Raw genomic sequence first — 22,612 nt, 5'->3', positions numbered from 1 at the left:
CCTTCTCAGATGACAGAGCCTCCTCTCAGCTAGCTGTCCGGTGCTTCAGGGCAATGTCTCCCCTGTTTTTCAGTTTTAAATTCAAATTTGTTGTGGTAGGCTGCATTCGGGTGTCTACCCTATGCCACCATCATGGTTTCTCTATTATCTCCACCGCCATTTTTAATCAAAGTGACAAGAGTATGAATTGTAATCCAAGAACGTCTGTCCATCAGTCGGAGGTCGGTGACTTTCACACAATGTAATATGAGCCAGTTCTTTTAAGAAGCAATTAGTTCTCTGTGCACCACTAATCCACACTCTCTAGCTGTTTATAAAGACACCAGATATGACTCCGGAAGACAAGGAAGGACTGTATGTAGAGCTTGGTAATATTAGTTCTTTCAACATGTGGACATTTGTTAATGCAAACGATATCTGTGGAGAGAAATCATGATCCTTTATCACATGGTTACGTCTGGGACCTGGGTGGCTGGTAACAGGCCCAGGAAAAAACTTATATTTTTCCTATATATATTTCTACATTTAGGATGTTAAATCATATGAATATATTACCTATTAACACAAAAAATATACTGTTTAATAATAATATCCTAAAAGGATGCTGATATAAGACAAATACAAAAGCTAGCAATGGTCCACAAAAATTACTTTTTAAATCATCATAGCTATTCAGGCATCAGGAGAAGAGTAGGTGAAGGGAGCTCCATGCTCCTATTGTCTATAAAACATGCACACCTGGACAGTGACGTTCTATTGCTACTTCAAGGCCCAGCTGAAATGTCCCCTCCTCCAAAAGCCTTCTCTGACCTCCAAGAAGCAGAGTTCTTCTCCACTTGAGATCACACTGCAGAGGACTAGCAGTGTCTGTGCTGGAGTCTGTCCCCCACTCTGCCCCAGTCCCTGAAGTAGACTCCTAGGAAGGGTTTGGTTAATAAGTGCATGGACAAAACTGGACTGGTGGCAGGGGAGAGGGGGTCCATTGTGCTAAGAGTTCCTCCATTACAATGTGGGTATAATGGGAAAGGTCCCTGTTCACCCCTGGCCTTGCCCCTGTGGAAGGTCAGGGCAGGGGCATCTGTGTCCCTGTTGGGGGACTACATGACCTCAGATTATTTATCCCAGGACTTGCTGGCAAGGGAACGAAAAAAATTAGAAAATGTTATTGAGAAATCTGGGGCAGTCCCAGGGAGGGGAGAGGCCATGGGGGGCAGAGGACTGGGCTGAGTGCAGGGAAGGCGGGAGTCAGATAAAAGGAGGCCTCCAGGAGACTCTGCTCAGTCCTCCCTGTCCTCTCCCTCTGACCCTCAGTCCCTATGTCTCTCTGTCCCTCAGTCCCTCCACTGTCCCTGTATTATGGGGCCTGCCTCAGGTCCCAGCCTGCTGCTGCTGCTGCTGCTGCTGCTGCTGAGCAGTCTCCCCCTGGCCCTGGGGGACCCCATGTGAGTAGTCATGAACCTACCTCAAGTAAGGAAACTTCTGAGGTAGAGTGGGCATTTATGGGTTCAGGTCCCTGTAGAATTCAGGGTGCATCATGCCGGAGAAGGAGGAGTTACTGGGGAGGAAGACTCATAAATGGGGCTGCCTGTGACTTTGAGAGTTTATGGATTGGATGTTTGTGAAAGTCGGGCTTTGTGCAGAGGTGGTGTGGATGTTTATGAAACTGGGGTCCACAGGTTTAGGGTGCATATGGTGTTTGTGGATTCTGTGGATGAGGAGGTTTGACTTTACATGATTTGGGAGTTTGCAGTTTTAGGATTTATGGGTTTCAGTGAGTGTAGAGCTGTGGCGTGGGGTTATGTCGGCTGGGGGTGGGGTGGATTAAGTTGTATTTATAGGCCTGGGTGATAAAGATTTAGGTAGAGGCTTGGGGTGTTCAAGGATTTGGGGTTCAAAGATTTGGAATATGTGAGTTTGGCTATGTATAGTTGGGGTGCCCAAGAGTCAGGGTGTTTAGACACTTAGTGTGTTTAAAGATTTAGGGATTCAGGAGTATGTATGTGGGATCCCCAACTGTGGGTTTGCAAGTCTAGATAATTGGGGGACTTGCTGGTTCTGGTTTGGAGGTTCGGGGGTTGATGAGACCTATAGCTCCTGAGCCATTGCTGGTCACTGGCTCCCCTCCAGGAGCAGGGACTGGGGAGACCCCCGCGCGGGCTGGAATGTTGGGTCTGTGGTATGACCCAGTGCACTCCTTTCGCAGGTACTCCATAATCACCCCCAACATCCTGCGTCTGGATAACGAGGAGACGGTGGTGCTGGAAGCCCACAATGAGACAGGTAACATTCCTGTCCAGGTTAAAGTTCACGATTTCCCAGGGAAGAAGCAGGAGCTGTCCAGCAAGGAAACCATTCTGAACAGTGCCAATGGCTACCTGAGCACAGTCACCATCAAGGTGGGTGCTCACTGGAGCCGCCCCGCAGATGCCCTTTCCCCTCCCAGCCCTCTCTTCCTTCAAGCCCCTCTCCTCTCTGAGTCTCCTCCCCTTTCTGAGCCCCCTTTACTACTGAGGGCTCCATCCTCTGAGCTTCCTCTCTGATTCCCCTTTCCATTCCTCTAGCCTCTCTCTTGCCCTTGCCTCCTCTCTGAGTACCCCCCTGTCCCCAAACCCCGGCCAACCTGAGAGACCAGGCAGGAGTGAGGGGCAGGCTCTGTTGTGTGGAGAGGGAGATGTGGACCCAGCCAAAGGCCCAGAGGTTGAACCATGGGCAAGGGGCCCTGGGGCAGCCCCCTCCTCACGCCCTGCCCGATCCATGCCTAGATTCCAGCCAGTAAGGAATTAAAGTCACAGAAGAGGAACAAGTTTGTGACTGTCCAGGCAGCCTTTGGGAATGCTCCACCGGTGGAGAAGGTGGTGCTAGTCAGCTTTCAGAGCGGGTACCTCTTCATCCAGACAGATAAGACCATCTATACCCCAGGCTCCACGGGTAAGTGCTGGAGGGTGGCTCTGAGGGCTGGGACTGTGTCATTCGGAGGGGCAATGCTCTATCCACTGAGCTGTCCCTTTCTCTCCCACCACCTCCCAGTCCTCTATCGGATCTTCACTGTGGACAATGAGCTGCTGCCTGTGGGCCGGACGGTTATCATCAGCATTGAGGTACCAGGCAGCCGGGCCCCCAGGCACACTTGGGGCAGAGGCTCAAGGACAGACTAAGAGAGACTCTGAGACAGAGAAAGAGGCACTAGGAAAGACCCTAACACAAGTATGTTAAACTCAAAGGCTAAAAAGGGACCAAATAAACAAGGGGTAAGTTATGGGGGCTGCAAAAAAAAAAAAAATGCTTTCCCTATCTGGTTTGGCTCAGTGGATAGAGCATTGGCCTGTGGACTGAAAGGTCCTAGGTTATATTCTAGTCAAGGTCATGTACCTTGGTTGAGGCAGACGCCCTGGAGGAGGTGCTGGAGGTGGCTGATCAATGTTTCTCTCTATCACTCTCTCTTCCTCTCTGCAAAAAAGTCAATTATATATAAATATTATATATATATATATATATATATATATAAATATAAATATATATATAAATAAATATATATAAATATATATATTAAAATTAAAAAGCTTCAATTTTCATAGAAACATAGGTTTATTATAAGAAACATGCTGAATACATAGAACTGAAATCAATGAAGAATCATTAACATAAAATAAGAGGACATTTTAATAAAAATTAATATTTTATTTTCTTGAACATTAACTTACCAGATACTGAATAACTGCACAAGTTAATAAGTGTAACACAAAGAAACTTATTTTTCTTCTCCAAAAGCAAAATACCTCCTGTTTTGCACACCAGACAAGTCAGTCCAAGACTAATGGCAATCGGCTGTTAAGATATTCTCTGCTAGTATTAGAGGAGAGAAAGGGTGCACCTGTGTGTAACAGGCACAAGGAAAATGAATGCAACACAATTGTAGTAATTAGTCATTAGCGAATGTTGTTTTTCATTATTAATAAATATTGACCAGGTGCACAAAATTCATGCACAGGGGAGGGGGCAATGTCCCCTAGCCCAGCCTGCACCCTCTACAGTCTGGGACCCCTTGAGGAATGTCCTACTGCTCGTTTAGGCCCAATCCTACTAGGATTGGGCCTAAACATGTAGTCCAAAATCCCTCTCACAATCAAGAACTGCTGGCTCCCAACTGCTCGCATAGCTACCTTCCTGATTGCCCCTAACCACTTCTGCCTACAAGCCTGATAACCCCCTAACCATTCCCCTGCAAGGCTGATTGATGCCTAACTGCTCCCCTACCAGTCTGATTGCCTTTAACTGCCCTCCTCTGCTGGCCTAGTCACCCCTAACTGCAATCCCGTGAAGGCCTGGTTACCCCTAACTGCACTCCTTTGCAGGCCTGGTTCTCTCCCCCGCCCCCCCTCCCCGCAACTGCTCTTCCCTACAGGCCTGGGTTCCCCCCAACTGCCCATCCCTGTTATCCTAGTCACCCACAACTTTCCTCCTCTGCCAGCCTGGTCACTCCTAACGACCCTCCCCTGCAGGCCATTTTGTTTCCATATGGGGGCAGCCATCTTTAACCACATAGGGGCAGCCATCTTGTGTGTTAGGGTGATAGTCAATTTGCATACTACTCTTTAATTAGATAGCATTATGTGGAAAAGAATATTGTAAAAATTAAGTTAATAAATTTTTATTAAAACGTTTCTTACATACAGTTATATTGGCTGGGTCACAAAATTATTCCTTATGGACTGCACATGGCCTGCAGGCCGAAAGTTTGATATGCTTGTCCTAAAGCAAACAAATATAGAGAGGCACAAACACAGAGGCCTGGAAGTGGGTGGGGACCCCGGGAGCTGGCATGGGGCAATACTTGCACCTGTGAATTTCACCTCCAGCTAAACACCTGGTCCCTGTGACTCCATCCAGGTCTCTCACCTTCCTGATCCTAAGTTTTCTCTTCTGAAGATTGGAGTAAGTCCATAAAGCTGTGTAGTAGTCTGTTCTGCCTACAGAGCCAGGAGGCACCTGTGAGCACCTGGGTCAGGTCCAGACCCACTTCTGCTCACAGCTCTCCAGGACTCCTCCTCCTGCCAGATAACAGCGCAAGGCCTGGCTCAGTGGTTGAGTGTCTACCTATGAACCAAGAGATCAAGGTTGAATTTCAGTCTGGACACATGACGAGGTTGCAGGCTAGATCCCCAGTGTGGGGCATGGAGGAGGCAACCAATCAGTGATTCTCTCTCATCATTGATGTTTCTCTCTCTCTCTCTCTTCCTTGCCTTCATCTCTGATATCAAAAATACATATATATTAAAAAATAAACAGATACTGAAGTCCTCCCCATGACCTGCAAGGCCCTGAATGACCTCCCTGTCCTTTCCTGCCCTTACCTCCTCCCACTCTACCTCTCACTCACTCTATTCCAGACACACAGGCCTCTTCCCTGTTCCTCCTGCCCCATGGCCTTGGCACTGGCTGTTTTTTCTACCCAGAAAACAATCTTCCTCCAAATATGCACGCTACTTTCCTTTTATCTCCTTCAAGACTTTACTCAAATGTCACAGTGAACTCCTTTCTGAGAACCTGTAAATTTTCAACCCCCTCCCATTCACATACGCACTCCACTCTCTCTTCCTGTCATCCTTTTGGCATCTTGTAAATTGGATTTATTCTTTTATTAATTGCCCCCCACCACCAACCTCTGTGGAACCTCAGTTCCCTCCAGGAAAGAGGTTTGTTTCAGGTTTTGGGTTTTTTTAAATGTTTTTTTTATTCATTTCAGAGAGGAAGGGAGAGGGAGAAATCTAGAAACATCAATGATAAGAGAGAATCATTGATCAGCTGCCTACTGCTTGACCCCTATGGGGGATGGAGTCCGAAATTCGTGCACGTGCCCTTGATCAGAATCAAACCCAGGATCTTCAGGCCAACAGTCTATCTACTTAGCCAAACCAGCCATTGCTACAGGAAAGAGTTTTTATCTGTTTGTTCAGGGCTTTATCCCTAAATTCAACAAAGTGCATGCCATATAGTGGGGCTAAATACAAAGTGATGGAAGGAAGGAGTCAGGGAGGGAGAAAGGAAAATGCAAAATGTCACTGTGCCAACAGGAGGGCATTATCCAGTTACCCTAGTTTCCAGGAAAAGGTTGAAAACCAGATTTCTATGTGGTGTTTCCCAATGTTTAACTGTTGACAGAAATGAAATAATATGTGTACAGGAGATTGCTATTCTTGCAGAGCAAAAGTTGGACAGAGCAATTATGTATGGTTTAGCTTAAATCAAAGGCTCAGTCCAGGGCCTTGCACAAAAGGAGGTGATTCATTCCAGGGATTCTTAATATCAGGCGGACACTCATAATGATGAGCTCCTGCTTACATGAACTCTGTCCCACGCCAGAGGGGCTATATTTATCTCCTGTTTTTAGATATGCACATTCAGCAATATTGAAGTTAAGTTACTTGCCCAAGGTCACAAGCTTGTAGGTGGCAGAGTGGGATCTGAACGCAGGCTGACCAACTCAGGTCCACGTTCTTAGCTGCTGTATACATGACAGAGAGAGTATCCAGACACAGCAAAGGGGAGGGCCAAGGGGCTAAGCCTGCTCTGAAGAACCACCCCCCTCCCTGTCTATCTACAGACGCCCGAAGGCATTCCCATCATTCGGGACTCCCTCTCTTCTCAAAACTACTTTGGCATCTTGCCCTTGTCTTGGAATATCCCGGAGCTGGTCAAGTACGTCAGGCCCTCAGGGAGTGGGTTTGGGGCTCCCCTATGCCAGAAGGAGTGGGGGGCTGCCAGGTCTGAGCAGATCACTCACCTGCCTTTCCCACAGCATGGGGCAGTGGAAGATAAAAGCCCACTATGAAGATTCGCCAGAGCAGGTCTTCTCTGCTGAGTTTGAGGTGAAGGAATATGGTAAGAGAAGGAGGGAGCCAGAGTGTGGACCCCATAATGCTGGGCTCAGTGCTGGCCCCTCACCAGTGGTGTTTCCTGTCCCACCAGTGCTGCCTAGTTTTGAGGTCCAAGTGGAGCCAGCAGAGAAATTCTACTACATTGATGACCCTAAGGGCCTGGAGGTCACCATTACAGCCAGGTGAGGACCAGGTGAGGGATCAGGTAAAGCAGTCAGGTGAGGAACAGGTGAGGAATCAAGTGAAGAGTCAGATGTGGACCAGGTGAGGGCCCAGGTTGGGGGTCCTGTGAGTACTAGGGGAGGAACAAGGTGAGGCACCAGGTGAGGGGTCAGGTTAGGGTCAGGAGAGCGGTCAGGTGAGAGGCCAGGTGAGGACCTGGTTGAGAGACCAAGTGAGGAATCAGGTGGGACCCGATAAGGGGCTGGGTGCGGGGCTGGGGATTCTGGGTCCTCTCTGTGGTCAGTGGAAGTTTGGTGGAAGGCTCAGCTTTTCAGGAGGGAGAATCTGAGACTCCTCTCTGCACAGGTTCTTGTACAGGAAGACTGTGGATGGAACGGCCTTCGTCATCTTTGGGGTCCAGGATGGTGACCAGAGGATTTCACTGTCCCAGTCACTCAAGCGTGTTGCGGTACCTTCCAAGCTTCCTTCACTGTGAACACTTCCCTCTCACTCTCTGAATCCCCTCCCCGCATGGTACCTCCCCCTCTGAGCCCTCATTACCTATTTTAGATCAAGGGTGGCACTGGAGTGGCTGTGCTGGATAGAGAGGTTCTGCTGAGTGCGGCCCCACAGGCCCCAAGAGAAGCTGCCCTGGTGGGAAAGTCATTGTACGTGTCTGTCACCGTCATCCTGGACTCAGGTGAGGCTCGGGCCGAAGGTGGAGGCTCAGTACCTCCATGCAGTCCAGTCGGAAAAAGGGATCAGACTCCTGCTAGAGCCCCCACCTGAGGAGGGACGTCCAATATAAAGGCGGAAGGGTCCAATGTGGGGTAGCCTGGCCTGAAGGGTGGCCCAGGAGCCCACCCTCACAGCTGGCCCCCTCAGGCAGCGACATGGTGGAGGCGGAACGCAGCGGGATCCCCATCGTGACCTCCCCCTACCAGATCCACTTCACCAAGACTCCCAGGTTCTTCAAACCTACCATGCCTTTTGAGCTCATGGTGAGACCTTGGCAAGATTGCACCCCACTCCTGAGCACTGGCATGGTCTCTGGGTCTGCTGAACCCCCTTCACCTTTCCCTGCACCCACAGGTGTATGTGACAAACCCCGATGGCTCCCCAGCAGGCCGCATCCCTGTGGCCGCCATTCAGGGCTCCAATCAAGTGAATTCTGTGACCCGGGATGATGGCCTGGCTAAGCTAACCATCAACACACACCAGAGCAAGAATCCCCTGTTGATCACTGTGAGTCTGCACCAGCAGGACTCCACCCCAGGGAAACAGAGGACTTTATTCATACATCGGGCTTCTAATGATTGTTCAAATGGGTCTTGTCATGTGCATAGTGGGGGATCCTTTCATTTGCATAAGTGGGTCTTGCCATTCACACAGAGATGTTTCATTCGCATAGAGGAATCTTGTCTGCACATTGGAGATCTGCCATCTGGGTAGAGGGTCTTCCTGCTATTTACACAGGGCCTCCTGTCATCTGCATGGATGTCTTATAAGGACATTAGCGCACCTGGGTAACCTAGAAGTCATGCCATGTCCAGATCCTTAACTTTATCCCATCTGAAAAGTCCCTCTTGTCACACAAGCTGCCATATTGCCAGGCGCATGGTCTTAGGTCATGGACATCCCAGGTAGGCAGCATGCCTCCCTGTCTCCCTGCTCAGGTCCGCACAATGAAGGAGGGCCTCCCGGAAGGGCGACAGGCTACCAATCAAATGCAGGCCCTACCTTACAATACGATGGGCAACTCCAACAACTACCTGCACCTCTCCGTGCCCGCCACAGAGCTCAAGCCAGGGGACATGCTCAATGTCAACTTTGTCCTGCGAATGGACCCCGGCCAGGATGCCAATGTCCGGTACCTCACCTACCTGGTGTGTGGCTTCCTAAAACCTCCAGGTCTCTCCGCTCCTCACTTCTCCAGCCCTCCAGAACCCTACCTCATTCCATTTCCCCCATCCTCCTTCCTGCCTTGCTGATCCTTATGCCAACCTGTCTCCCAAGGTCATGAACAAGGGGAAGCTGTTGAAAGTGGGACACCAAGTGCGAGAGGAGGGCCAAATCCTGGTGGTGCTACCTCTGACCATCACGACAGAGTTTATTCCTTCCTTCCGCCTGGTGGCCTATTACACACTGAACAAAGGAGGCGAGAGGGAGGTGGTGGCTGATTCCGTGTGGGTGGATGTCAAGGATTCATGTGTGGGCACGGTAAGCATTGCTGAGTCTCTGTGCCCATCTGTGACTCTCTGCCTGGCCATAGCTTTCTGTCTTTGACAATCTCTCTCAGTACTTCTGAACCCAGTTCTCTCCCCTGCTTGTAGAGCTCCTGCCTCTCTCTTCCCATTTTCCATCTTGTTTTCTTCCCTGATTTAGTCTCAGTAACTCTCTTGATCCCAATTTTATCTTTTCTTGAATTTCTACCCGGTGCTGGTTTTGTGCGTCCCCTTTCTTCTCTCTGTTTCCACCTTTCTCTCCTTCCAGACCAGACCAGGACCCCTCTGTCCTTTACCGACGAAGGCTGAGGCCCCGCTGGGCTGACTTCTCCCTCCTACCCCTCCCACCTCCTCACAGCTGGTGGTGAAAAATGCCATGAAGGATGAAAAGCATCACTATCTACCTAAAGATAAGATATATCTCGAGATTGAGGGTAACCAAGGGGCTCAAGTGGCACTTATGGCTGTGGACAAGGGCGTGTTTGTGCTGAATAAGAAGAACAGGCTGACTCAGAAAAAGGTATGTCCCATGCCACTGAGGTTGGGTAAAAGAAGGCCGAGGCAAAGAGATGGCATTGGGGTGAGGTGGGAATGGCACTGGGGAGAACCAGTGATGTGAGGTTGAGTGTGGGTTAAGTACAAAGGTCATAATAGACACACACAAGGGGATGGGTTGAAGTTCAAGTTGCAGATGGAAATGTGGATGGACATGGTCTGTGTTAGGGATGGTCATGGTAATGGACACAGGTCTGAGTCCCACCTGAGCACACTCTGATTACAGACTGTGGAGTGTCTGGGGTCAGTCATGAGGACGGTGGTGAGGTTGGGTGGATGTGTTGGTGCAGTGACCTAGGCCCTGCTGGCCTTGCCTAAGTCTGCACTTGACCCCCTCCCCAGATCTGGGACACAGTGGAGAAGGCAGACATTGGCTGCACACCGGGCAGTGGAAAGAACTATGCGGGTGTCTTTACGGATGCCGGGCTGATCTTCCAGACCAGCAAAAATCTGCAGACCGAGCAGCGGTCAGGTGAGGAGTCGGCCAGTGGACACCCAAGGAGGGGCAGCACTTCCAACTCCCAGATAGAATCCGGGACCCTGGTTTCAAGTCCTGCCTCTACCTCCTACTAGCAAATTGCTCTGCTCTCTGAGCCTCGGTGTCTCCATCTGGTGAATGGGAGCAATAACACTCCCACCTCGCAGCTACTGTGGGGAGTAAACCAAGGACAGGCAGTCAGTGCTTAACCCATCTTGTTCTGCCCTCCTGCCCCTCAGATTTGGCATGCCCGGAACCAGCCACCCGGCGACGCCGCTCAGTGCAGCTCATGGAGAAGAGGAAGGGCAAAGGTGGGAGCCCTCATCCGCCTCCCCCACCCTTGCACCCTGCCCACTGAGATCCCAGCAAAGCGGGAGGAGGGGACGGCCTGGACCTGAGCAGGTCCTCCCTGCGAGGCCCTGTGGGGACCTGCCTGGGGTGTGTTCCCACAGCGGGTGAGTACCCCAGCAAGGAGCTTCGCAAGTGCTGTGAGGACGGTATGCGGGAGAACCCAATGCAGTACTCCTGCCAGCGCAGGGCACAGTTCATCCTCCAGGACAAGGCCTGCGTGGATGCCTTCCTGGACTGCTGCAACTACATTACCCAGCTGCGACAGCAACACAACCGGGATGGCGACCTGACCCTGGCCAGGAGTGAGTGCTGTGGCCTGGGGGGCCCTACCTGAGGGCAGGTGGTGGGAAGGGGAGGTGCCCATCACTGGGGACGGGAAAAGTGTGGGTCAAATTTGCTTTCAAGAGCAAAGGCAGGTGTGAGCAGCTTGTGAAATTGAGGGAAATTACGTTATCAATTACAGGATGAAAAGTAACAAAAAAGATGCTTCTGCTTAAAACCTAAGGAAGATTGGGAAACTTGCCCAGTGGCTGGCTGGCCAACCAAAGCAAAAATAATGATCTTGTTTTCTTTAAAAACCTTTAACTTACAGACATACTTGTTCTGGTTAATCTCTCCCTCCCTTATACCCTCCTGGAGCTGTTTGATTTCCCTAGAGTTCTGAATAGTTTAGTGTGGGGTTTTTTCTGTTGTTTTTTTGTTTTGTTTTGTTTTTTTGCTTTGTTTTTTGTTTTGTTTTTTTGCAGCAAAGATATTCTCTGAAACACCACAACACAATGCTCAGCATCAGGACATTACTGTGGTTTCCTTCCCACCATCTAATTCACAGAATCACTCAAACGTTGCCACTTTTTAAATTTTTTTAGTTCTCTCTAGGAAAAGGAGCCAGTTCCAAATCACACGTTGCATTGGTGTGACTGGCTGTGTCTCTTTAGCCTCCTCGTATCTGCCCCAGCAGCTATCCGGTCTTTCTGTGACTCTCACGTTCTTCACCTACAGGAGGTACACAGGCCAGATCCTTTGAAAGATGTTCAGCCCCCTGAGTCTGCCTGATGTTTCTCCTGCTCACATTGGGGTTTTGCATTCTGGGCAGGGCTGTCCCAGGGGAGATATTGTGCCCTCCTTGGTGCCTCGGCTCTGGAGGCAGGTAGCATTGGCTTGAACCATCATTGGTGACATGAACCTTGATCACTTGATTAAGGTGGTGTCTGCCCTGTTTCTCCATTGTAAAGTTCCTCTTTATTCCTCTTATGTATTTTTTATTATTACTTTGAGAGGTTGGGTGCATGAATTTGTGAACTAGTGGTATCCCTTGACCCTGCTGTGGGATTGGGAGGAAATCAGCTTTCTATCATCCTCCCAGGGGTCCCAGATTGGATAGGGTACAAGCCATGCCGAGAGACCCCACTGGTGCACAATGAGAGCTGGGTAGAGATGCAGGAGGGCTCCAAAGCATGGCTGGCCCATCTCTGGCTCTGTCTGGATCAGCTAGAACCCATCAGCAATCTAACCTGCCAGTCAGAGTGTGTGCCCTCTGATGGTCAGAGCATGTCATAGGTAGCAATTGAGGACCTTAGCATATTTTTAGCATACTATATGCCCCTTGCAGGAAGATTCTGGCAATCGAGCTTCCTGTTGCGGTCTCCAGTGTCATGCAGCTTCTCTCTCTTATCAGCCCCACCTACTTCCCTGCCTTCTCCACTGCCCCACTTGTTTGATTCTCCACAGCTCCACTCCCTTCTGCAGTGCTTGGCTTCTTTCTACTCTGTCTTCAGTCTTTGCTCTGGCCTGGATATGCAAATTAATCGCCATCTTGGTTAGGTTAATTTGCATGCACACCCTGATTTCCTGGTGGGCGTGGTTTATGGGGTTTGTGAAGGTGCAGTCAATTTGCATGCTTCTCTTTTATTAGGTAGGATTAAGTTTTGATTGGGTGAATGGAGGACCATATGACCAGACACTTATCATATTAAGCTTTCATTATACAGGATTGATGTCAGAGAGGAAGAGAGAGATAGAAATATCAAAGATGAGAGAGAACCATTGATCGGCTGTTTCCTACACACCTCCTACTGGGGATCAAGCCCAAAACTCCATGTGCCCTTGAGCACAATCAAACTCCGGATCCTTCAGGCTGCAGGCTGACTCTCTATTCAGTGAGCCAAACCAGATTGGGCTGAGTTTTGTTTTTGTTTTTAACATCTTTTAAAATTTAAGTCAAGAGAGATGTTCCCAAACATCAATATCACTTACCCTTTAAGATAACAGATATGGATGGACACCTTATGTGGCAACATGTGATTTTTTTGAACATGTGTATTTTGCAGGGGTGTGACTTAGGCAGCTGTTGCTAGTGTGGAAAATATTTCTACGGGTTTTTTTAGCTGGAAACCTTGCATCCCCTTCAACGCTCCACCCACAAAAGACACAAAGATTCCCAACACACGTGAGCAAATGACTCTCTTACCTTCACTCACTTTGCAAATGATGACAACTAGGCAGGCTGCTTTCTACTCCTGACAGAGCCTTCCTTCTGCAAAGAGAAGATAAGGCTACTGAGGGAGTTAGACCTAACTGATGTGCTGGGATTTGGTTTACACCCACGGGGAGATTTGTTTCTCAGTATTGTGTATGTTTTTTAGTCAACTGGAGGTATAACAGAGGATGGCTTAAACGTTAGTATCAACAAATACAATTTGATAGATTATCCCAGAGCAGGAATGGATTTAGGCATCTGTGAAATTGCACCTACTTTTTCGCTAGACACACCCAGAGCCAAGTTAATGTATGCCCACCATTTCTTGAGGAGAAACCAGCCCAGGGGTGTTTAATTGCTGGTGGTGCCCAGCTGCTGCAGAGGCCTCCAGGGTCACCATCAGTCCAGAATCTCCACTCACCTGGTTGCTCTCAGGACCAACGTCACTTCTGACGCAGCAGGCACCTTACCAACGGTCTGGGTACCTTTAGAAGCTTACGAAAATGCTTTGTTTCTTGGAAATCAGGGGAAATGAATATACTTAGCCTGGATTATCCTTGCCTTTATACCAATGCTGTTGTATAACATATAACTTTTTAACATTTTTATGGAGGCAGGAGCCCTCAAAGGGGAACAGCCTTTAACTTGCAGACAAGTCGTTATTTGTCCGTGAGCGTGTTTTGCTGCCAGGAACCCCTCCAGGCCTGTAGAGTTGAGTATCTAAGGTAGGGGTGTCGAACTCAATCAGAGAAGGGGCCAAAATCTAAAATCCAGCCTAAATCGCGGGCCGAATGGTTTACTGAACAGTCATAAACTGACAATGTCATAAACTGACAGCGGAGTGCAGTGATGATAGCGCGGTGCGGGCCACATTGAAAGGCCTGGCGGGCTGGATTTGGCCCGCGGGCCTTGTGTTTGACACATGTGATCTAAGGGGACAGCAGGGGAAGCGGGTCTGCTCTAAACCCAGATTGCCCCCACCTGCCCAGGTGACCTGGATGAGGACATCATTCCCGAAGAAGACATCCTTTCCAGAAGCGACTTCCCTGAGAGCTGGCTGTGGAAGATGGTGTGGTTAAACGACCCAGAGAAAAATGGGTAAGGCTGGGCATCCCTCATTCCAACCCACCCCAGGCGCTTCCACACTCAGGACCAGAACATTTAATTTGCACCCACCCCAACCTCCTCTGTGTTCTGGGATCAGTGCAACTCCGCATCCCTACCTGGAAAACCCAAGCGGTGCCCATACCTGAGCCCTCCAACCTCCCCCTTGTGGCCCCTCATTACCTGCTCTCCCCTCCCCCACATCTTCTCCTAAGGACCCCATTTCTCCTCCATCTAGAGTCTCCTCCAGTACCACAGAGGTGATGTTGAGAGACTCCATCACCACCTGGGAGATCATAGCTGTGAGCTTGTCTAAAAGGAAAGGTGAGATGGTGGTTTTGTAGCCCCAGTGCCCGGGCATTTTCTATTTCTCATCCATCCCAAAGCTCCTCTGCTTCTTGGTGGCTGACGCTCTGCTCCTGGTTACTGGGTGGGGTGTGTGCATCAGAGTCTAGATCGTAGGTATCAGTGCTTTCTATTTTATTTTTTAAAATATGTTCATGATTTTTTAGAGAGAGAGAAAGGGAGAGAGACCAGAAGCATGGATGAGAAATAAACATCAATATCAGCTGGCTGCCTCCTACATGGCTTCTGTTGGGGATTGAGCTCAAACCCAGGCATGTGCCCTTGCTGGGAATCGAATCAGTGACCTCGTGGTGTATGGGTTGATGCTCAAACCATGCGCCACGCCATCTGGGCAATGCTCTTTATTTTTAAAATTGATTTTATTTTTAGAGAATTTTTCATTTCACAGTAAAATTGAGCTGAAAGGCTCTGGCCAGTTTGGCTCAGTTGGTTGAAGCGTCGTCCTGTACGCCAAAAGGTGGCAGGTTGGATTCCTGGTCAGGACACATACCCAGGTTTCAAACAGTTGAGGCTTGTGCTCCAAGCAAACAATAAAAGGATCTCTTTCACAACAATGTTTCTTTCTCTGTCTCTCCCCCTCCCTTCCATTTCCTCTAAAACTCGGGGGGGGGGGGGGGGGGGGGGGGGGGGCGGGGAATATCCTCAGGTGACGACTAACAAAAACAAACAAACAAAAAATATTCTATTGAAAAAGGGAGCAAAGCCCTAGCTGGTTTGTCTCAGTGGATAGAGGGTCAGTTTGCAAACTGAAGGGTACCTGGTTCGATTCCAGTCTAGGGCACATGCCCGGGGTTTCAGGCTTGATCCCCTGTAGGGGGCATACAGGAGAAAGATGATCAATGATTACCTCTCATTATTGATACTTCTGTCTCTCCATGTCCCTTACTCTCTGAAATCAATTAAAATATATATTTTAAAAATTTGCGCAAAAAATACAGAGGTTTCCCATATACTGTCTGCCACCCTTCACCCCATGCATAGTAGCACCGCCCTGTCAACATCCCCCAACAGAGTGGTGCATTTGTGATAATCAATTGTGAAGCCCCCTGAGAGCCCTTCTCTCTCCTAACCCCCTCTGTTCTGAGAAGCCCTTACCCTTCTCTCTCTGAACCCTGCACCCTTTCAGAGTCTCTCCACCCTATAAGTTCCCCTCCCCTCCAAAAATTCCTGCTGGACCCTAAGCCCCTCTTTCCTCTCTGACCCTCACTTTCCTCCTGCACAGAATCCTTGTTTCTTCTCTAAGCCTCTCTCCTTCCTGGCATACCCACACCAGCCACTGCTTCCACTCAGCCCTCGCTCCCCCAGTGACGCTTCTCTCTTCCTTGCAGGTTACACACAGCAACTGGCGTTCAGACTACCCAACAAGGCCTTTGCAGCCTTCCTGGATATGGAGCCCAGCACTTGGTGAGCCTGCCCATCCTTGGCCCTGCACTCCCTCAGCAGGGCCTGGGCCCTGACCTATACTGGCCTCCCCCACACTGCCCTGTGCCTCTGTGCCCCTCCCCCTTCAGAGTCAAGGTGACCATTAGTTGAGTGACCTACCATCACTGAGAACTGCCTACAAGCCATATTGGGTCCTGAGACCTGGCACGGGAAACTGGGCACACCTGAGCAGGACTGGCCCTCTTTGCTCCTTGTTTGCTGGGATGGCAGTCTCTGGATCCAGAGCCAATTGGCTCATGCTCTGTGCCCACCCCCAGGCTGACAGCCTACGTGGTCAAGGTCTTCTCTCTGGCCGCCAACCTCATCGCCATCGACTCCGAAGTTATCTGTGGGGCTGTCAAGTGGCTGATCCTAGAGAAGCAGAGACCTGATGGAGTCTTCCAGGAGGATGGGCCTGTGATACACTATGAAATGATTGTAAGAGACTGGGAATCATGCCAGGCTGGGGGAGAGGAGTGCCTGAGTGCTTCAGCAAGGACAGGAGATAGACTTCGTCTACCATTTGCCCAATTCCCAGTGTGGGATGGACAGAGAAATAAAGGAGCCACGATGGTCAGTTCTTTTTTGCAAAAACCAGAGACCTCAAAGTCCATTGCAAAATGTAAGTCACCTAGGCACGCCCCCCCCCACCCCCATATTGCTTTGAAAAAAAACCTGAGAAGTCCTTAGAATTGTGGTTCCCAAACTGAGGTCTCCAGGCCAACAGCATCAGCATCAGCTGCAAGTTGGATAGAAATGGACATTCTTGGGCTGAATCCCAGATGCATGAATCAGAAACTTTGGGGGTGGGGCCTAGGAATTGGGGTTTTCATAACCCCTGACTCCAGGAAATGCTGACGTGTGCTCAAATGAGCGAACCATGGCTTCAGCCTGACCTTTCGGGCTTCCAGCTTCAGAGCCTTCCCGCTCCACACTCCATCTGTACTGCCTGGCGCCTTGCTCCCGGGCATAGAGCCTGTGCACATGCAGTTCCCACTTCCTGGTATGTTACCACTGCCCTCTTTAAGGGTTGAGTCCTGCTCACTATTTAGATTTTGGCACCACCTGTCATGCCTTGGGAACATCTTTCCAACTGCCCTGACCAAGACATACCCCCACTATCCATTCTCACTGCACAGCACTCATCAGTTTGTAATGATCTATCTCCCAACAAGCTGGTTGGCTCATGTCTGTCTCACTATGAGATGGGGAGCTCCATGAGGGCTGGGGCCATCTTACCCACAACACCAGCAACATTTACAGAATGAGTGAGTGAATGAATGACTACTAGAGTATGGCCTGCCTGGGAGACACTGGGAAGAGAGCCACCCCTGCGCTACCCAGCCCCACTGATCCTACAGGTGTGTGTGGGGGTGGCATGAGGGGCACACGGGTGACCCCATCCTTACTTCCTGCTCCATACTCTAGGGTGGCTACAGGCATGCAGAAGAGAAAGATGTGTCCCTCACAGCCTTCGTTCTCATCGCGCTACAGGAGGCTAAAGATATTTGCAAGGGACAGGTCAACGTAAGTGTGACCTCCTTCTCCCCCCTCTCCTTTCTAGGCACAGCCATTGTGACCCCCTCCCCAACCTCTCTCTAAAAATCAATTTAGAAAAAAACAACAAGACAACAGCAAAAGGTAGTGAACCCTTACAATTCATCATTTCTTAATTATTTTCATACCTTTTTTTATTATCTCATTATCCATGCTCTTGAGGTTATTTACATTTGTCATACCTATAAGGTGGGCATAGTATAAAATCCCTTCCAGTTATATAGTCAGTGACTCCATGCTGGTAGGTTGAAATCAGTCATGGTTGTATTTACACTATAAAAATCAACAAACTCTACAAAGCATATCTGCCTCCGCACCTTATCTCATGGGTCTCAGTATTCTCCTCTGTGCAGTAAGGATGATGATGAAAATATAACTTACCTTATAGTATTTTGAGGTGAAATGAGTGGATATGAGACTGGCACATAATAAGTGTTAGTTACAGTGATGACAATAATTAGATAATAGGTGGAACCAGGAGTGTGCTATCCTGGGTGCCTATATGAGACATCTCATTCCCACTCTGGGTTAAGGTTTGTTACACTGGTAGCTAGAAATTGGAAATGGCAAGAGTATTTATACCACAGTCATTGGCAATCAATAAACCAGCTCTCCTATCCCGCACCTCTTGCCATGACTATACAACTGGTTATGAAACATTTACTAGCAAACCATTGGTATACAGACTGCACCAGGTACATGATAGATACACAGAAACAGCAGTGCACAGTGGCTAAACTCTCTAGGGAACCCTTGAAAATATACTGATCCAAGACAAATATCTACCAAGGCTAGAAACATGGTGCCCAGGAAGTGGTGATTATGTGATCCTTGCCAGCTCTCTGGGGCAGCAGTGCCCACCTGACCAGAGTACCCAATCTTTTTCTCATAGAGCCTTGGGGGCAGCATCAATAAGGCTGGAAACTTCCTTCAAGCGCACTACAGGAACTTGAAGAGACCATATGCTGTGGCCATTGCTGGCTATGCCCTGGCCCAGCTGGGCCAGCTAGAGGGCCCTCTCCTCGACAAATTTCTGAAATCAGCCACAGGTGAGAGGCAGCCTGGTGGGTTAAGGAGAGAGACGTGGCTGGTGGGTACGGGTGGCCATCTTAAAAGGGGCTGCATCGCTCCAAGCTGAGCTGGGGTGAGTGAGTCTGGTTCTAAAAAGTCCTCATTGTCAGTGACACAAAAGGTGCATGTTTAACAAGTATCTTTGAGTACTTGCTATGACACAGGAGCAAGGACATGGGCTCTGACATCAGACAGATTCAAGTTCAAAATCGAATCACCCTCAGCCACATTCTCACTGTGTGATCTGTACAATCCACTTAACTTCTATGAATATTGTGTATAAAACCATACTGACATCACAAGATTTGTGCGAAGATTAAATGAGCGATGAAGGTAGAAGTATGTCTATTACATAGAAAGAGATCTATCACTGATGATGTTATTGCCTTTAGTATTATTAATAACATTGCCATTATTTTAAGGTTTATTAGGATTAGCTAAGAGAATGACTTAGGAATTTTAGCACAATAAGTAGCACATCGTGAGCACTGAATCACTGGTTCAAGTGATGACACCTTATCAGGTTTAAGCTCACCTCTGTAAGATATCTGAGTGTACTGAAGTAGTTTCACACACAGAAGTTGGTGTCTTGCTGTGTAAATAACAGCGCAGTGAGGGTGTCAAGTTGGTGGACAGCTCTCCTCTATACAGTGATGCAGGGATCCAGGCTCTATCTTCTCATGGCTCTGCCACCTCAGGGCCTCAGAATCCCTTCTCTTAAAGCAGGAAGACTGTGCAAGGGAGGTAGACCAGACATGGAAGGGGACTCTGCACCTTCCATTAGCCAGAGCTCAGTTATGTGGCCATTCCTACCTGCAAAGGCCTCTGGGAGATATAGTCCAACTCTGTGCCCAGGAAGAGGAGGGAATGGTTCCTGGTGACTGTCTCTGTCATGGGTAATTTCTTAGGCACTTGGGACATCACCGTGAATATGGCACAGCCCCTGCCATCATGGCCTCACATTACAGTTGAGGAAAGAAATGAGTTAATAGATTTATGTAGAGCATCATAGTGCTGGGACAGGAGAAGCACAGGATGCTTTCAGAGACAGAAGGAAGGGTTTCACTCTATCTTGGGTGCCATTGAAGCTGCATTGTGCAGGTGGGTAAGAATTAGCCAGTGGTAGGTGGAGGAAAAGGTGCTCCAAGATGGGAGAATGGGATATGCGGAGGCTGAGAAGTAAGAATGAGCATAGAAAACTTAGGGAACCAGCTCCCATAAGTCAGAGGTGCTTCAGTTCAGAATTCAAATAGAAGAGTGAGGTTGATGAGGGAAGAGAGTAAGGCAGGAACCAGCAAACTTAAAGCCACAAATGCGGGCCAGGACACCTGAACACGACGAGGTCTCCTACAAGTCTTTTTCCTGAGCTTTCTCTGAACTATCAATACTTCCAGGCTGGACAGAGCAGTGAGCAAGGGGGCTGCTGTTCTCTCTTGTAGATAAGAACCGCTGGGAGGAGCCTGGCCAGAAGCTCTACAATGTGGAGGCCACATCCTATGCCCTGTTGGCTCTGCTGCTGCTCAAAGACTTTGACTCTGTACCTCCTGTCGTGCGCTGGCTCAATGAGCAGAGATACTATGGAGGTGGCTATGGCTCTACCCAGGCAAGTGTCCCACATCCCCCAGGCAAATGCATCCTTACCTCCTGTGGCCTGACTGGCCTCCCAGGTAAGATGCTGAGACCAAGAGAGGCAGTTGATTGGATTGAAGTTGAGAAATCAGGTTTTTGTTACAAATCTGTCTATGGATTCTAGACTAAATTCTAGATGCTCCAAGCTATGTTTTGAGCCCCTTTTCCTTCCCAGTGTCCAGATGACGTTCTCAAGGACGAGGTTCAGGGGTGAGCCTCTCTGATGGGTTCTAGACCATATTTCCAGTTCCACCAGGCCTCCCATCTTATCTTGTTCCACTGGTGGGTTCTAGACCAATTCTCAATTATTATAGAGAATCATTAAGTCCATCTCTCCCCCTGGCAGGTTTAGACTATGCATTCAGTTCCATGAGGATCCCAGTGTTAACTTGTCTCACGGTGGGTTCTAGACCATGTACTCAGTTTACTAGCGTATTATCAAAGCCTGCATCTCTCCCTGCTGGGTTCTAGACTATGGTTTTAGCAACCTCAAGTCTAGCAACCTTAGGCTTCAGTTTGATCCCCTTTGTCTCCAGTGGAATGCTCAGATTTTGAAAAAAAAATCCTCATCCAAGGATATGTTTATTGATTTGAGAGAGAAATGGAGAGACAAAAAAACACACATTGATGTGAGAAAGAAACATCAATGGATTGCATCTGGTATGTGTCCTGACTGGGGATGGAATCTTCAAGCTTTTGATGCATGAGACAGTGATCCAACCAACTGAGGCACTTGGTCAGGGCTCATTGTCATTTTGGGTTCTAGATTATATGCTTAGTTGTCCCCAGGTTCCAATTGTATTATTTACTCACAAATAGTTTCTAGATATGTTCTCAATATTTATTTACCCTTTGTTAGACTCTATTATCTGGACGTGTCTAGACCACATTCTCAGTGTTGTTAGATTTTCAATCTTTTTTTTTTTTTTTTTTTTTTTTTTTTTTTTAGCAGCTGCTGGTATGGTTTTATTTTATTTATTTATTTATTTAATATATTTTTTATTGTTGATAGGATTACACATATTCTCCCCACACCCCATTTCCCTTCTCCTCTCAGCCCCTACCACCCACCCTTCACTACCTTATTGCCGGTGTCCATGGGCTAGGTATATTAGACCTCCAGTCTCACACCTGCACTTTCTTGTGGATCTAGTCATGCTCAGTGTCTCCACACTCTGGTGTAAGCCTCTGTCCCTTGGCGACTTCTACGAGATGTCCTCACTGTCTAATGACTCCCAGTCTTAGCGTGGTGCCCTCTGGTTCCTTCTAGGTCACAGTCTTAGTGTCAACACACCCTAGACTGACCATGTGTCACTGAGAGAGTTCTAGAACATGTCCTCAATAAATAACAACCCCCATTCTTATCCTCACAGCCTCTGGTGCATTTTAGGCCCCAGTCTCAGTGGCCCAGATCGAAGCTGAAACTTTTCATCCTCCAGCAGGTTCTGACCGCTTTCTCAGTCTTTCAAATCACCCTGTTTTTTTCTCATGGGTTCTAGGCCACTTTCATGGTGTTCCAAGCCTTGGCCCAATACCAGAGGGATGTCCCTGACCATGAGGATCTGAATCTGGATGTGTCCATTAACCTGCCCAGCCGCAGCTCCCCGGTCACACATCGCATCCTCTGGGAATCTGCTACTCTCCTGCAATCAGTAACGGTACAGCTCCTTGGCCAAACCCTTGTCACTATCATCCTCCATGGCAGTCAGAGTCTGCAGGAGGCAGGAAGGAGGGAAGATGACCATTGCATCCAGGGGAAGGCTGGCTCCTAACAACTTCTCTTCTCTCCCCACTTCCTGCAGACCAAGCAAAATGAGAAGTTCACAGTAACAACTAAAGGGAAAGGACAAGGCACATTGTCGGTAAGGACCGGAGCCCACACCTGCTTTGCTCACCATCTTCTCTCAGCCCTGCTGCCCCAGAGGGACCACCTCCTTCCCAAGTCAAGTTTGCTGACACCTCGTCTCCCCTCCTATCTCTCCAGGTGGTGACATCTTACCAAGCCAAGATCAAAGGAGGAGCCCCTTGCAATATGTTCAGCCTCATGGTTAAACTACAACCAGCCCCTGAAGGTAGAAAGAATAAAGACCCTATCCGTCACCCTTCACCCACTGCCACTGTAGTGTATGCCCCACTCCTGAATCAGGACCCAGCCTCATCCTTCTGTCTTCTATGTTTCTAGCGAAGAAGCCTCAGGATGCCAAGAGCACCATGTTACTCAGCATCTGTGCCAGGTAAGAGATGGGTCACTGGTGTTCATCTCATTCATCCCTCTCTCTATCAAGACTTCCTGTAAATAACATCCGAGGTGCCTACCACTCTCTGGGCATGTGTTGTGTGC

At 48.8% G+C, this 22,612-nt stretch overlaps 2 protein-coding genes across 3 annotated transcripts in view; both read left to right on the top strand.

The window, feature by feature from the left end:
• LOC311623470 (complement C3-like) overlaps positions 1-22,612 on the top strand; it is a gene marked incomplete at its 3' end in the record, with an annotated part of 113,448 nt that overhangs the window by 85,991 nt on the left and 4,845 nt on the right. The window lies entirely within an intron of this gene.
• Positions 1,357-22,509, top strand: LOC311622581 (complement C3-like; the record flags this gene model as incomplete). Its single annotated transcript, XM_084883834.1, has 28 exons — positions 1,357-1,442; positions 2,204-2,396; positions 2,763-2,928; positions 3,028-3,098; positions 6,602-6,696; positions 6,797-6,879; positions 6,967-7,057; positions 7,404-7,506; positions 7,608-7,737; positions 7,923-8,038; positions 8,130-8,282; positions 8,714-8,923; positions 9,054-9,257; positions 9,621-9,782; positions 10,160-10,289; positions 10,535-10,606; positions 10,748-10,948; positions 14,112-14,220; positions 14,465-14,550; positions 15,921-15,996; positions 16,293-16,452; positions 17,443-17,541; positions 18,464-18,620; positions 20,082-20,245; positions 21,771-21,929; positions 22,074-22,133; positions 22,256-22,343; positions 22,454-22,509. 28 exons carry the CDS (start codon positions 1,357-1,359, stop codon positions 22,507-22,509), a joined length of 3,480 nt encoding a protein of 1,159 aa, XP_084739960.1.

The sequence above is a fragment of the Pipistrellus hanaki genome (genome assembly GCF_964339955.1).
Source record: "Pipistrellus hanaki genome assembly, chromosome: 5".
In the NCBI taxonomy this organism is placed as follows: domain Eukaryota; kingdom Metazoa; phylum Chordata; class Mammalia; order Chiroptera; family Vespertilionidae; genus Pipistrellus; species Pipistrellus hanaki.
The sequence above is the reverse complement of the archived record's forward strand: the minus strand, read 5'-3'. Positions and strand labels throughout refer to the sequence as shown.